General features: G+C 47.5%; 8 protein-coding genes across 8 annotated transcripts; 3 read left to right on the top strand and 5 right to left on the bottom strand.

The window, feature by feature from the left end:
• Nucleotides 1-564: 564 nt before the first annotated feature.
• N7517_009292 (sterol desaturase family protein) lies at nucleotides 565-1625 on the bottom strand (the record flags this gene model as incomplete). Its single annotated transcript, XM_056727015.1, has 2 exons — nucleotides 565-1395; nucleotides 1461-1625. The coding sequence occupies 2 exons, from the start codon at nucleotides 1623-1625 to the stop codon at nucleotides 565-567; spliced, it is 996 nt and encodes a 331-aa protein (XP_056575587.1).
• A 1420-nt stretch (nucleotides 1626-3045) lies between these two features.
• Nucleotides 3046-3966, bottom strand: N7517_009291 (pirin family protein; the record flags this gene model as incomplete). Its single annotated transcript, XM_056727014.1, has 2 exons — nucleotides 3046-3560; nucleotides 3618-3966. The coding sequence occupies 2 exons, from the start codon at nucleotides 3964-3966 to the stop codon at nucleotides 3046-3048; spliced, it is 864 nt and encodes a 287-aa protein (XP_056575586.1).
• A 1700-nt stretch (nucleotides 3967-5666) lies between these two features.
• N7517_009290 (uncharacterized protein) lies at nucleotides 5667-5957 on the top strand (the record flags this gene model as incomplete). Its single annotated transcript, XM_056727013.1, has 1 exon — nucleotides 5667-5957. The coding sequence occupies one exon, from the start codon at nucleotides 5667-5669 to the stop codon at nucleotides 5955-5957; it is 291 nt and encodes a 96-aa protein (XP_056575585.1).
• Nucleotides 5958-7509: 1552 nt separating this feature from the next.
• On the bottom strand, nucleotides 7510-8055 carry N7517_009289 (glycosyltransferase; the record flags this gene model as incomplete). The annotated part of the gene is made up of 1 exon (XM_056727012.1): nucleotides 7510-8055. One exon carries the CDS (start codon nucleotides 8053-8055, stop codon nucleotides 7510-7512), a length of 546 nt encoding a protein of 181 aa, XP_056575584.1.
• A 112-nt stretch (nucleotides 8056-8167) lies between these two features.
• N7517_009288 (uncharacterized protein) lies at nucleotides 8168-8460 on the top strand (the record flags this gene model as incomplete). The annotated part of the gene is made up of 2 exons (XM_056727011.1): nucleotides 8168-8177; nucleotides 8240-8460. The coding sequence occupies 2 exons, from the start codon at nucleotides 8168-8170 to the stop codon at nucleotides 8458-8460; spliced, it is 231 nt and encodes a 76-aa protein (XP_056575583.1).
• A 245-nt stretch (nucleotides 8461-8705) lies between these two features.
• On the bottom strand, nucleotides 8706-10060 carry N7517_009287 (uncharacterized protein; the record flags this gene model as incomplete). Its single annotated transcript, XM_056727010.1, has 7 exons — nucleotides 8706-8782; nucleotides 8853-9281; nucleotides 9346-9430; nucleotides 9485-9514; nucleotides 9827-9950; nucleotides 10000-10007; nucleotides 10058-10060. The coding sequence occupies 7 exons, from the start codon at nucleotides 10058-10060 to the stop codon at nucleotides 8706-8708; spliced, it is 756 nt and encodes a 251-aa protein (XP_056575582.1).
• Nucleotides 10061-10269: 209 nt separating this feature from the next.
• Nucleotides 10270-10786, bottom strand: N7517_009286 (uncharacterized protein; the record flags this gene model as incomplete). Its single annotated transcript, XM_056727009.1, has 4 exons — nucleotides 10270-10426; nucleotides 10481-10504; nucleotides 10572-10701; nucleotides 10753-10786. 4 exons carry the CDS (start codon nucleotides 10784-10786, stop codon nucleotides 10270-10272), a joined length of 345 nt encoding a protein of 114 aa, XP_056575581.1.
• Nucleotides 10787-11867: 1081 nt separating this feature from the next.
• N7517_009285 (GMC family oxidoreductase) lies at nucleotides 11868-13613 on the top strand (the record flags this gene model as incomplete). Its single annotated transcript, XM_056727008.1, has 1 exon — nucleotides 11868-13613. The coding sequence occupies one exon, from the start codon at nucleotides 11868-11870 to the stop codon at nucleotides 13611-13613; it is 1746 nt and encodes a 581-aa protein (XP_056575580.1).
• Nucleotides 13614-14141: the final 528 nt, after the last annotated feature.

Genomic DNA, 14141 nt, shown 5'->3' with positions numbered 1-14141 from the left:
GAACGTTTTTAGAAAATAGCAGCGGCATGGGAAATTTGGAAAAATTGACACAGTGCTATATCATGGTTACTCTTCGTTCTTCGCAGAGGAGCGGCTATGTCGTATGCCCATATGTCAAGAGTATTGACAACCGATGGATAATGCCTGAATCTGTGCGTATGGGTACGAGACTAGTGTTGGAGGTGTGATGGCGTGTACGAATTATTTGAGAGGGTCCGTGCAGCAGTCACGATTTACGCTTCCGCCTGACTGGAAAGGCATTGAATACCAATTATTAGTTATGTGTATAGCCTTGGATTCAGTCTCAGGTTAATTGAATACTCATTGCAGTATATCTTCTGGCTTGAATGAGCAAGCTTTGGACACTCATTCTGAGACACTTCCTGGCGCATTAACAACATAATTTCAGACATATGTTTCAGGGTCTATCTTCCTTATGGACAAAAGGCAAATGGTGCCTATTCGGCTCATTCCATCATTTGCCACGAAACGCTCTCCACCCCTCCAAGTAAATAGGGGCGGTTCTATCACATGCCGTACTCATGTCGCAACCCCCCTAGTGACTCACTTCTTCAGCTTTGCCTCGTTCTCCTTGCTCTCGATGAGGGCCAAGTTCTCTAGTACTAGCTTCCTGGCCCTCTCATCATTGCCACCAACCCGCAGCATTGCCTCATGTAGGGTCTGCTTGAACTTCTTGTTGGTACTGTGTATCGAGTCAAAGAGCCCCGTCGGGCCAAAATTTTCAGTGAACGCGAAATGGTGGAAGTCGTGCTGCAGGTTCGACGGCAGCCACGGCGTGTTGTACCCAGAGTGGGTACAGATGGTTCCGAATGTCAGCAGCAGGAAACTGAAGATGGACTGAGACCAGTGGTGCGGGACAATCATGCTTCCGATGGCGTTTGGCAACAGATTAGAGAAGACGTGCTCCGTCATGGTGCAGTACGTCGACGCCAGCCCGACGGGCGCGGTGAATTCATGGTGCTGCTTGTGGAAGCGAGCGTACAGCTGTTTGGAGTGAAACGCGCGGTGAATGTAGTAGAAGCCCATCTCCGTGCAGAAGATGTCAAACAATACGGTTGCGACGGCCTGTGTTGACGAGGGGAGCGATGATGTCCCAATAGGCTTGGAAGGACCGAACACGCTGGTGAGGTATATCAAGGGCAGCACGACCACGAACTGGTTTCGAAGCCCTATCAGCGCAATACGGGCATACTCCCGCCCGCTGACCCGGACGAAGGGCTGCGTCTTGTACCTGAACAGCCACCGCGGCCAGCCGGTCAGGTCCGGGACGGCGAAGACGGCGGCCCAGGCCCAAAAAAGACTGTGGTAATGATGAAGGTGCCCCATATGTTGACGGTGATCTCGTCGTACGCGTTGTCCAGGTGATTGTAGAACCTGTGGCCCACCGCTGACGAGTTGAAAGACACATATGCAACAATGAGAGCGACATTGGCACTGACCGACCTGAGTTTTCCGTTGGTGAGGGCTGATGTCGAGTACACCCAACGCTCGCTGTGGGGGATGGGGGAGCCGGATAGGTCTTTCGGGATGAGGTTCTTAAAGCCCCTGGACCCAACGGGAGGTCCGCGAGAGTCAGCCTCGTTGTGAGTCCCTTGGGAGGCCATGGTTCGAATGTGTTGGGTGTTGGTTTCCCAACAAGTTGCTTTTGACGAGGATGTATTGCGAGGAGCTGTCGAGTGAGTCCTATTTTATATGTATGACTGTGTATATTTTCATGTATGCACACGGGCTATGGCGTGGTTACGTCTTTCGCTTGGTCAAGATGCCCTCGGCAGCCGATCTTATGTCAACTGGTGGGGAATAAAGCTAATTGGTATTTTAGCTGTGATTATTTTGAGGTGGGCTGTTTGCAATTTCCAGGGTCGTGTTGTGATCACATGCGAGGCAATGGCGTAGGTCAAACTCGCTTGCGCCTCTCGGCACTCCAACAAAATCTTGGGTTCTCTGCGGAGCCACATATGGTTGTTTCTCGGTGTGGATATGAATCACCATATCTAATCCAGGGAAGACGAATCAATCATCAAGGATTTTTCAGTCTAGTCTCCATATGGATTAGATGATATTCCCGGAGGAACGCTATGGCCCTGAAATCAATCAGAAATGAGTTTTAATAAGGTTCTGAAGTCCCTTTATTAGGACCATTTCTACCTCGGCTTTGAAACTGTGGGGAACCCCAACAGAATCGTGGCTGGATATTCATGATAGAAGTTTGCCTTGGCATGATCTCACATAGTCCTTGAGCCGGTTCAGTTACAGTGTATGGAGTAGGTCTCGAAATGTCAGATGCGACAAGGCCAATATATCATGCGGATGATGCTTAGAGAACAATAAAGGTCCGTGTACACCAGCAGATTTTAACCGGGGCCTCGCCTGGGGCCATGCGGTGAACTACACGATGAGGTAGAACAACTTGAAAAATCGCACAATTGTCTGAGTATCCAACTTCAAGGGCATTTAAACCCACCAAGTCGCAGTGGAATCCACTCGTTCGGTTAAAAGAACCTCCCTTCCGGCAGCCTATGTTCTCCGAAAAAGATATTCCGAAAGCACTCCAGGAGGATTTGTATGGTCACGGAAAAATGGCATCTGAATTCTCCTCGACCTCACATTATCATTTGAAAATGGTCAATCAAAACCCATATTTTGGCTCACCCGAGCTACTTACACCTAATCTGTGCACTTCTAGCTTCGTTGTCTGGATTTCCTCCCATTTTTACGTGCCCCGAGCCAGATCTGATCACAACAAATCAATCAATGGCAATCTCAGCACTCACCAATTCAGCTATTTTCAGCCAACATGTATTGATTTCAGTCTGCTATCTACCGAGAGAATGACACACTCTGCAGATGAAATCACAGCTAAGAACAAGGGTTTGGAGGCTTTATCGCAAGGAAGTGCGGAACAATGCACCAGAAGATGAACAATGCAAAGAGCTGATAAACGAGTACAGATACTTCATATTTCTCTTTGAGTTCCTACTATACATAAAAGGTCATCAACAAAAGCTCAGTTCAAGGTGATTCTCAGTTGCTATCCAGCACAATAACCTCCGCCTCTACTTCCCCGATACTCTCCACGTGGAGCGCATCTCCAGCATTTACCATTGTAATAAAAGCCCCATCGCCCTCCTCAAGAACGGCATCCTCCCTACCATTGATCATAACCTTGGACTTGCCCTGTTTGGTCATGGGCAAGTGAATATAAACATTTCGCTTCTTCCTGGACTCGACAGCTTCTCCGGCGCCAATAGTCCACTTAAACGTCGAGGCCGGCTCAATAATTCCAGCCCCCATGACGAAATCAGCATGAATGGGGATAGTACCGGAAATTTTGGGCACGGCAGCATCTTCCTGTGCTGGGGTAGCTTCGGGTCCCGCAGCAAGCGGGGATAAGATAGGAACAAATGCTTTGCGCTTTGCCTCCTCGCTAAATGCCATGGTGTGGTACTGTGGCTTGAGGCCCTGCTTCCAGGGAAGTGCCCAAATTTGAAGGAAGTGAACAGACTTGTTGGATTCGTTCTGCTCCGAGTGTGCGATTCCTGTCTCACGTCAGCTTCAATTGACTCTGGGGTAAATTAGAGGTTCGAGAGACTTACCTGTTCCGCCTGTGGTGAATTGTACATCTCCCCGCTTCATTCGATAAAATTGTTTTCCTTGCTCCCCCTCGGAGCCCTTCTTAACCATGCTATCCCGGTGCGTGAGCTCACCATTTAGGATATAGCTGAAAATTTCCGCATCGCGATGCGGATGCGTTGGGAATCCATTGCGCGCTGCAACACGGTCCTCATTTAGAACGCGTAGACTTCCAAAATTCTGGAATCGGTGATCGTAATAGCCGGCGAAGCTGAAAGTATGGAAAGATTTCAGCCAGCCGCCATGTTCAGCGTATCCACGGTCACTGGATCGGCGGAGAGCAATCTTGGCGTGGGCAAGTGGGTTCGACATTGTTTTAGTTTTAGATCAAATAGCACAATTGAAATGCATTTGAGGTTATCTCTTTTTTATTAGAAAAAGAATCAGACGTGGGCCTGAGGGTTTATATAGCTTAAGATCAAATCGTCTAGACGGCTCAAGAACCTTGGAAATCCATCTCAGGATTATGGAATCATTATCCATCATCAATAAGAGTGGCACTAGTCCAAAATAGGTATAGGGCCGGACGTAATCACTGACATTTTGGTTAGGAGTTTCTGATTCATCCATTCGTGCTATGGGAAACCCCCATACAAATTACTAGAAACTAGGGTTAATAAAAGACGGAGTTGAGATCTATTTCAATTGGCTGAGAAGAACCAAAATTCGATAAATTATAAATGCCTGAGGTTACGAGGCCCCTTTGGAGCTGGGTTTACAGCTGACTAAGGACTACGAAGACATATAGGACTCAGGGTTCAAAATGCATGTAGGATATTTTCGAGAATACAAATACTTCTAAACTGCAATCTGACACATACGACCATAGGGTGTGGAAAACAGGGCTTCCCGTCCGCTCAGCCGTACTTAAGCCACACGCCGGTGAGTTAGTAGTTGGGTGGGTGACCACCAGCGAATCCTCACTGTTGTATGTTTTTGTATTTTTCCTTGACTTGGTAAATCCCTCTTGCCGCCCTACTCTTTAGTAGACTTCCGCAAAGCCCAACTTTGGGCCCAAGGTCCGGGCTCGTCGGCCCCCCCCCTAGGCTCGAAATTGTATAAACCATGGTCTTGGCGTTCATAAAATAGCTCAATCACCTAAATAAATGACCGTCTTTTACCTATGTTTTAGTTTAAATATGGAATTCTACTCTATTATCATAATTAGGAAGGTCTTCTACCCTGAACACTGCTTTTGTTTTCTTAGGCCCCACTACCAAGGCATTGGCGCGTAAAACTATTTAACGGCCAACGGTACGGTACTAACCACCCAAGGTAATGCTCGGTATAAGATAGTAGGCTTACGGTATTATAGTTACGGAATATTACACATTTGTTTTCTTTATCCTTTCGTTAGGGGTGGGTGCACTTGGGTATTGGATAATGCACGTGACTATGGTGGTACAAAATGATTGGCTGCTCAGGACCCATAGCGCGGCCCGCAACTTACTGACCGTAGGAACTTTCCATGTACGATGCATTGTGGGGGTCATCAGCACGGAAACCAATGATATGAGAGTCGGTAGCCCCATGCCCTTTTAATGAATCTACAGTTACCCGCAGCAGTTGACTACAGTACCTGCTGTCACGTCAGCAGTCACAATAATGCCGCCCGTACCACCATCTATCGAAAACACTGACGTTTATTACTCAAATAGGTATACGGTGATGCAATATATCAACGACAACTCATCAGGCGGGATATCGTGACGTATCACATCACGTGCATTAATAGACCACGTGTTGGGCATCTATTTGTCTTTGGGCATTTGTGTTGAAGCTGTTGGATATTTATATTTCGCTTTTTCCTCTGTTTCTTTCACATTTGATTCAAGTTCTGGGTTGGCTGTCTCTTAGGTTCCTGAAAGCTCAGTCCTTTTTGCACAGTCCCTTATCACCTCTTGTAAGTATCGAGCTTACTTGGTCGACCAATATGTCCCGTCCCCTACTTAGACAGAATGAGCGATGCTGCGGGAAGGTGATGGACAAGCGCGAGAGTGGGACCAACCGCAATGGGAATAGGTACAGGCGGTACCGATTCTGTTATACGTGCCGAAGACTTGTTGCAGACGATTGGATGGGCTGGCAACGAAAGAATTCCCCTTGCTATTGCGGGTTTCCAAGCCGCCAACAACACGAGAAGTCGCGCGATCATTGGACTTACCGATGCCTTTACGAGAAATGTGATTTTAGGGAAAGAGGCGGACAAAAGAGAAAGAATATGCGTTGTTGATAAGGTCGGCTTGCGTCTTGACACAGATGTGGATAGGAAGCGGATGGTTAATGGGGTTGTGATTCGATGAGGGTCTCTTGCAGATTAAAGTATTTATATGCGTGCTTTCAGAGCTGTTGATGTGGAGGATTAGGCAAATTGACTTGTATTGCTTTCTAATAGAAGACAGCCAGTAGGTGACCGAAGGTCTATGCACTACACAAACATTTAGTAAAGACAAGTTAATTATGATTAGTTCGATTGGTCCTGTTTCCCGGCTCGACTCTATGCCCGAGCCGACACAGACCTAACCTGTTGCCTGTCCCCAGCCGCCTCATCAACCTCCTTAGCAGCGCGGTACCATCTATTAGAAGTCAATTTCAGCAAATATGTCCCCTGTTCCTGCAAAGGCCCGCTTGGTTCAGCTAGGGCCATTCGAGATGCATCAACCCGTTCATATACTTTATCCATCTCGACGAAGCAGGTCACAAAGAACGTGAAGGGCACCCGGTCAACCTGTCGTAGGGTACACACTACGACAAGGATCTTGAAGCAGCACCAAATGGTGGTGAATGAATCCAGGGAGTTTTGCCAACGCCCGCATCTCTCAGTGATAGATTACGTTACAGGCTCTGCAATTAACTATTCATTCATTAATTCTTCCATCCAGCGCAAAATCCACTTGTTCACTGGAGAGTCCACAATGCCCTATCCCATCACATTCAGGATTTTTAACTCCCCATTTTAACGGAAGTGTACCATCAATCCCAGCTGTCTCCTCCATAGCATCGTCTTCCCCATCCGACAAAGAAGGATGACAATAGCCAAACTACAACTTCCCGCGACTGGAATGCCGGACTTCAACCGTTTAAATGCCATAAATACAAGACAAGCCATCATGGCAGCCCCGACAGAAATCGTACTCAGAATTGCAGACGGTGAATACCCACACGAGAAGGTATCGTCCGCAGGCTCGCGAGTCAGGCCAACCCCGTATGACCTAGTACTCAACAGATAGATACTCTGGGACATAAGCCAGTGCAAAATGCCCGAAAGGGCCAGAAGGGGAAGTGAATATCGGTATGGAAGTGACAGAAAGTATGTGCTTCGCTGCCGATGCCAAAACGAGCTTAGATCGACGGGGATTCCCTCCCCCTTTATTGCCGCAGCACATTGATCGGGGTCGCATGCAGGTATAAGTTCGCCGGAAGAGTCAGTTGCCAAAAATGCCTGCATGTTGGGCCTTCCTCAACGCAATGAGCGTCATTAACCATGAGAATGACGAGACCATCGATGCGATGCAGGCTTATTGAGCGTTTCGATTTTCATTCTCACGCCAATTTTCAACCTATCGCTAGTGCACTCACTCTTACCACCCGAGGTCGCGGGAAGCTCGGGCGGCGCTCTCCAGTGTCCATCCGGCACACACGCGACTACCAGCGAATCTTCGTTTGGAATTTCGTTTTGTTCTTCTTTTTCTACAATCCTGTTGAATATATTTCAACACAACTCATCCGTCTCGCGAGTTATGCAGATTTGCTCAAGTGGTATGCTTCTATTGATCATCTATTTTGGCATGTTGGTAGAAATGCGCTGGGACACAAAGTATGCGGTGTTCCGTCCTCAATAAATTGCTGTCCTAATCATGCAAGTAACCTCCCAACTTTGGTGGGAGGTAGCAACGGGAGCGTCACTCGACCAGGTACATTATTTTGATTCCAGTTGGCAATACCATGGCGAAGCCAATTGGCATATGTGCCGGGCACAATGTCAGACCCCGGGTTGTCCTGCCACAGCGAGCCGAAAGTGACCTTGTTGACACGCAGGATGAGGCCGTGAGCAAGCTTGAATCCAAAGCTGCGAGACAGACAAGACTCAACAATCCCACGACCCCGCTGTTGTTTGTTGGATTCTTCTTCTCCTTCTTTTGGCATAGGCAGGGACAACAAATCAAATGCCTCCTGACCGTTCCAGGCAGTTAACTCGTTGATGAGCTGCGACCCTTCCATGAACTCGATGGGATAAAAATGTGCCAAGCAATAGGCGGGGCCGTCCCAGTCGTCTTCGGTATCCACCAATCCCATTACCGCAGTCGCCACTTGACGGACACTATACCGCTGGGTAGCCACCGTCACCATAAGCCTGGCCCATGCGCCCGTCCCGTGGAACATAAACCTCCGATGCGTCATTTCGTTCCCACAGTTACAACATATAATGGAAGCTATAACGATCAATAACCGATCATTATCAAACCCCAAGTAACGTCTACAAGCCATCGATACTTCACCAAATTTAGTGAAGATGCCTCAAGGTTCGTGACCCCATTACTCATCCGGCCTTCTATCCCAAATTTAACCAGAGATTCGATTATAGCTACTCAGCAGCCTACCGAGCATAATGAGTCTTTCCTCGAAAGGATCCTTGATCGCCACCACGAGCATGAAAACAAGGGCCAGGCTGCCGAGAACAAGCCTCAGGCCGACGAGGGTGAGCTGCATTCCGATCTGAAGAAACACGAGGAAGGCTTCAAGCAATACCTCAAAGAGGATAAGCAACTTGAAGAAGAGGGCCAAGCCTATGGAGGCTTGATGTAGTTCTTTGCCTTTGCTCGGTGTCTTTTTCTTTATGATTATGCCTACACGAACAACCATGAAATATTTTTAGTGAGTCCTCGCCACACGCATGGTGTAGGTAGTCGATTGTCAATGTATGGTGTTGTTATTTTTCAGCTATTATCGATACAACACAAATAAGATCAAAATCATCCAATCGCATTGGAATTGCCTTCAGGAGAAACACAAGTCAAGGAGAGCAGTAGAGTTGCAGAAGTAGCTCGATCTCATGCCGCATTAATTGTTGCTTCGGTACGCTCTTGCAATTTCAAACCCAGCTCCTTGTTGACACGACTAAAAAGGCCTATATTCAGTGTTAGAACTTGCATTGTAGTGGACGGACCTCTTTTTGAATCCACCATTAGGGCACTTACTATAGACCTTTTTGCGCAATTCGGGGTATTTAACATCCTTGACGCTAGACACGAGGTTGTCAATAAACCTGTCCTGGTGACCAGGCCCCCGCCCAATAAGTTCCCACAATGCTGCGGGCTGGGCAAAGTCTCTATCAGTGATCTCGCTAGTATAGGCCGAAACCTCTCCAGCCCACCTTTCATGCTCGGTGTGTAGGCTCAATGCTTCAGGGTTTGATCCATTCAGGCCTTGGTAGAACTTAGTGGGCTTGATCGACGAGCCAACGTAACTAGGGTCCCCGCCATAGTTGCCATCAAATCGCATCTTTCCATCTCTCTGGAAAGGACAATAGACCTGGGCTTTGGCTGTGTTAGTTGGGAGTTGCTGGTAGTTCACTCCGAGTCGATAACGGGCCGCATCGGGATATGCGAAGAGTCGTGCTTGGAGCACTTACGATCAAGTCAGTATCGAGGAATCTTAGGAGAAAGAATTGATGGGCTCTCCCCAACTTACCTGGATCGGCGGACGCAGCGAATCCTGGAACCATCGTGGACGGTGAAAACGACGCTTGCTCAATATCTGCGAAGTAGTTTTGCGGCTGCTCGAGCTCAGCCACTACAAGTGAACATCGGACAAAGGTTATGAAACTTACATTGCGGTTCATAGTAAGACGACCAATCTGCTACAAAGGGAAGTCCTTATGTGACCAAACCTTGGTCATATCGAAAATATTCTATTCGTATTTCTCGGCATCATCGGGGCGCATCAGCTGGACATAGACATTCCAAACAGGATAATCGCCTCTATTGATGGCCTCAGACATATCCTGGATCATATAATCAGGATTTTCTCCGGCGATCTTAAGAGATTCTTGACGGTCAAAATTCTGTATCCCTACTGCGTTTTGACGTGGATCTTTGCGTATTGAAATAAGCCATCCTAGTCATAACCTTAGTGAGAGAAAGCTTAGCATCTGGCTATTATTTTCATTTACCGCCTTGGTGAACTTGTATGTATGTCCACTGTACGAATTCATGAAGCGAACCGATTTTGGAGTTCCGCTATCGCTGAAGAGAATCATAAGTTGATGTATGCCTTCCGGGTTGCCAACGTGGTAACTAAACAAAGTTAGTATCTTCACAATTAGATTCCGAGAAAGAAGCATACTCCCAAAACTGCGATCTATTAGATTTGCTCATCACCAATCATAAGAAAGTGAACTTACCATGCTTTGGTCAGGAAGGTGGGTTTAGGGGTGCCGCTTGTGAGACCGGTTCATCGACGGGAACTTAATCGGATCACGAATGAAAAAGACAGGCTGAGGTGGTCATAAAAGTCAGAATCAAATTAAATATTAATTACCAAGATAACGACCAACCATACCGTGTTGTTGAAAACCCAGTCCAGGTTTCCCTCGTCTGTATAAAACTTCATTGCCTATCCGTGAATATCGCGAGAGGTGTCAGCTGATCCTAATTCAGCCCCGACAGTTAACACGCGCTGAAGCACCGATGTTTTCTTTCCGGCCTTATTCAGGAAGCTAGCGCTGGTAAAGTCGGAGCAGTCGCGCGTGGCTTCAAACTCGCCATAAGACCTACACCGAGTCGAGTGTCAACCCAAGAAGGTTTCCAGAGGCTTAGCAGCTTACCCAACAGCTTTGGCGTGAACGACTCTTCAAGGTTCCAATGTCAGTATAATTAGGGAGCTCAAGAAGTAAAAGATCAACACAAAATCCTTACCGCTCGGGGATTCTCTCCCGAGAGAAATGAGCCAAGGTCTCAATGAGCTGAGTATCCTGCAGCAATCCGAGCCCACCACCTTGTCCGCCTCGCATCATAACAGCTGTTTTACTGCTAGCAAGAGGGCGGCCTATACATGTTCAGATGTCAGCATAAACCCAAGCTTGGAAAGACCTTGTACCTTCAGCCAAAGTATAATATTTGTCGTCGCCCATGTTGAATGATACTCGGGGTAATGATAACAGAGTCCGACAGATAGACAGAAAAATATGTATGTCAATTACTGGGTTGGTCTCGAGGGGTGCAGCTTATATAGTTCCAGCCCTGGTAAAAGCTCATCTCTTGCAGTTAAGAAGGGTCCACTGCCGATGACCTCTCATCCACCTCTACGTCAGACCTTAGGAAAAGGTCCCGACAATGGGGTTGACGTCTTATTAATCACCATTACCAGGTCAGGTTAATGTGGATCGGCATTAGGTTCCGGCCCCACCTCCCTTGAAGCCTCAAAAGCTTGTTGGAGCTTGACATTCCTGTATGTTTTGTGTAGCACACTGAGAAAATCTTAGGACAAATAGAAACCTGCAAGGCAGTATTTTGGATCAGAATACTTCGCCCAGCTCTACCCTTGTAATTCTATTAGAGCCACATAAGGTACTTCCGTGCTTCAGTAGTTGAGCTTTAGAATAATTTGTTGACCAGCCATTTCATGGATCTGGGGGTATCCGGATATATTTTGCGTGTATCGATCGAATCAAGCAAAGATAGGACAAACTTCAACCAATCCATTGAACTCTCGATGGCACTAGTCTAGAAGGCAGGATTCTATTGATGCACTTCTCTGTGAAGAAATAGAGATCGATTCCTATGCCGAGAGACGGACGGACGGAGAAAGTCAGAGAGTCAGAGAGAGAGCCAATGGAGCAAGCTATCTGTCTATGGGATCTGTCACAAGAGCTAGACTTCAGGGGTTTGACAGTCCAGCGGATCCATTGGTGGACTTTGATCCGTGCGCCCCTCAGTTACGATCCCGGCCGACTGAAGAAGACCAATAAGTAAGATTCCTAGATCCCTCGGGCTACGGCTTTGTTGCTTTCTAGGTTTATGACGTCTCCCTGAGGGGTCGGAAAGTGAGACCCGAGGCTTCATCCATGGGGTCTGGCCTCTCCCAGAAAGTACATCAGCTCACTTATAAATGGTTGTTGAGTTTGTCTATTACGGATTAGGAAAGGCATCCTCTTTGTCTCATCTAAGAACCTTCGATATTTTGGAATATCTTTCTATTATTCCCCCTGCATCATGCCTGTTCAAGACAATGCTAGATTCGACTTTATTGTCGTTGGTGGTGGTACTGCTGGCAACGTTGTTGCCGGCCGCCTCGCTGAGAACCCCAACGCTAAAATCTTGGTCGTTGAAGCTGGTGTTGGCAACTCGATAGACATCGAACAGATCAGAACCCCTTCGGAAGCTATGCAACTTCGTGACAGCCAGTATGACTGGGCCTACAAGTCAACAATGGTCAAGCGAGACGACTATGAGCGTATTGAGAAACCCAATACCCGTGGCAAGGCCCTTGGTGGCAGTTCATCCCTGAACTATTTCACCTGGGCTCCTGGATCCAAGGGTACCTACGATATGTGGGAGGAGTACGGTGGAAAGGAGTGGACTTGGGACCCGCTCGTTCCCTACCTACGAAAAAGTGCGACATACCATGATGATGAGAAGGCATACCCGCCAGAACTGAAAGAAATCGGCCAAAACGGCCCGATCCCGATTTCGCACTCCCAACTTATTCCCGAAATGCAACCTTTCCGCGACCTCCTCACTAAAGCCTGGAAATCCACTGGTCAGCCAATCAACGAGAACATTTTCAACGGTCATATGGTTGGCCTAACCCACAGTGTCAACACGATTTACAAGGGTCGCCGCTCTGGCAGTTTCCTTTGTGTCGCCGATAAATCAAACATCACCATCCTTCCCGAGGTACACTCGAAGAAGCTTATCATCGACAATGCTGATAAGACCTGTAAGGGTGTGACTGTCATCACGGGTTCTGGGCAGGAGCTAAATCTCTATGCCACCCGTGAAGTGATTGTCTCCGAGGGTGTCTTCGAGTCCCCTAAGCTGTTAATGCTTAGTGGTATCGGGCCTAGCGTAGAGCTTAAAAAGCACAACATCCCGGTCGTTGTCGACAACGCCCACGTTGGCCAGCATCTACTAGATCACCCCGGTGTTCCTTTCGTCTGTCGTGTCACGGATGGCTTTGGTATGGAAGACTACGTCCTACGTAAGGGAACCCCCCATAACAATCAGGCCATTCAAGCCTACCAGAAAGACCACAGCGGTCCATTAGGCTCTGGCTTCCTTGAGGTGGTCGGATTCCCCCGAATCGACAAGTACTTGGAAAAGGACTCTGAGTACCGTCAGGCCAAGGCCTCGAATGACAATAAAGACCCATTCTGTCCGTATGGCCAGCCTCACTTCGAGCTTGACTTCGTTTGTCTTTTCGGTAGCGCGTTCCAGTGGCACTACCCCATGCCACGCAAGGGCAACTATATCACCGTTATGGTCGATCTTGTCCGTCCTGTCTCCGACCCCGGTGAGGTCACCCTCAACAGCGCTGACCCGCTGCAGCAACCTAACATCAACCTAAACTACTTCAACAACGACCTCGACATCATCGCCATCCGCGAGGGTATCAGGTTTTCCTATGATGTCCTGAAGAACGGAGAAGGCTTCAAGGATATTATTGAGGGCGAGTATCCCTGGGAGATGCCGCTGCACGACAACGACCTTATGAAGAGGACCGTGCTAGACCGCTCTCAGACATCTTTTCACCCTTGCGGTACTGCCCGTCTGTCTAAGAACATCAATCAGGGTGTGGTTGACCCCAGTCTCAAAGTCCATGGGGTTAAAAGCCTCCGTGTGATTGACGCATCCGTCATTCCTGTCATTCCCGACTGTCGAATTCAGAACTCTGTGTACATGGTTGGTGAGAAGGGTGCCGATGCCATCAAGCGTGACCACGCCGACTTATATAAATAAGTCAGTTGGGCGAGATGACCTGAAGTTTTAGTACGTTCGATGTGATGTGATCTTTACTCATATGAAATTGTCCGTAAGAAACTAGGTTTTTGAATGGCATTTTTCCAATAAAACATGACATACAGTACAGAGCATCATATATTCCCAGAGCTACATAAGTCTACAGAAATGCCTATCAACTCAAGCATTGGCTACGTATTGGTGTCTCTTTGTACTGAAAGTAAAGAGCTATTTCCACGTACCCCTACGCAAAAAGACCACTTCAAAATACTTCGTAATGGGCAATGAAAAATTCAGACTGCCGTAGAGTAAACACTTCCTGAAATCCGCTCAGACCTGTCCAAAATTGCTATATAATAGTAATATGAAGCCCTCTAAGAACTACCAGATTGCACACTTGTAGGATATGCTGATACACAGTAATATACAATATGGCCCAGCTTTCTAATTTCAAAAAGTATTTTCGGGAAAATATCTAAAACCGACACAAAGATCCACCAAATTTTCGACATAGTTCTTCCTTCTATT

The sequence above is a fragment of the Penicillium concentricum genome (genome assembly GCF_028827145.1).
Source record: "Penicillium concentricum strain IBT 3081 chromosome Unknown utg000004l_segment0_segment0, whole genome shotgun sequence".
NCBI lineage: Eukaryota > Fungi > Ascomycota > Eurotiomycetes > Eurotiales > Aspergillaceae > Penicillium > Penicillium concentricum.
The sequence above is the reverse complement of the archived record's forward strand: the minus strand, read 5'-3'. Positions and strand labels throughout refer to the sequence as shown.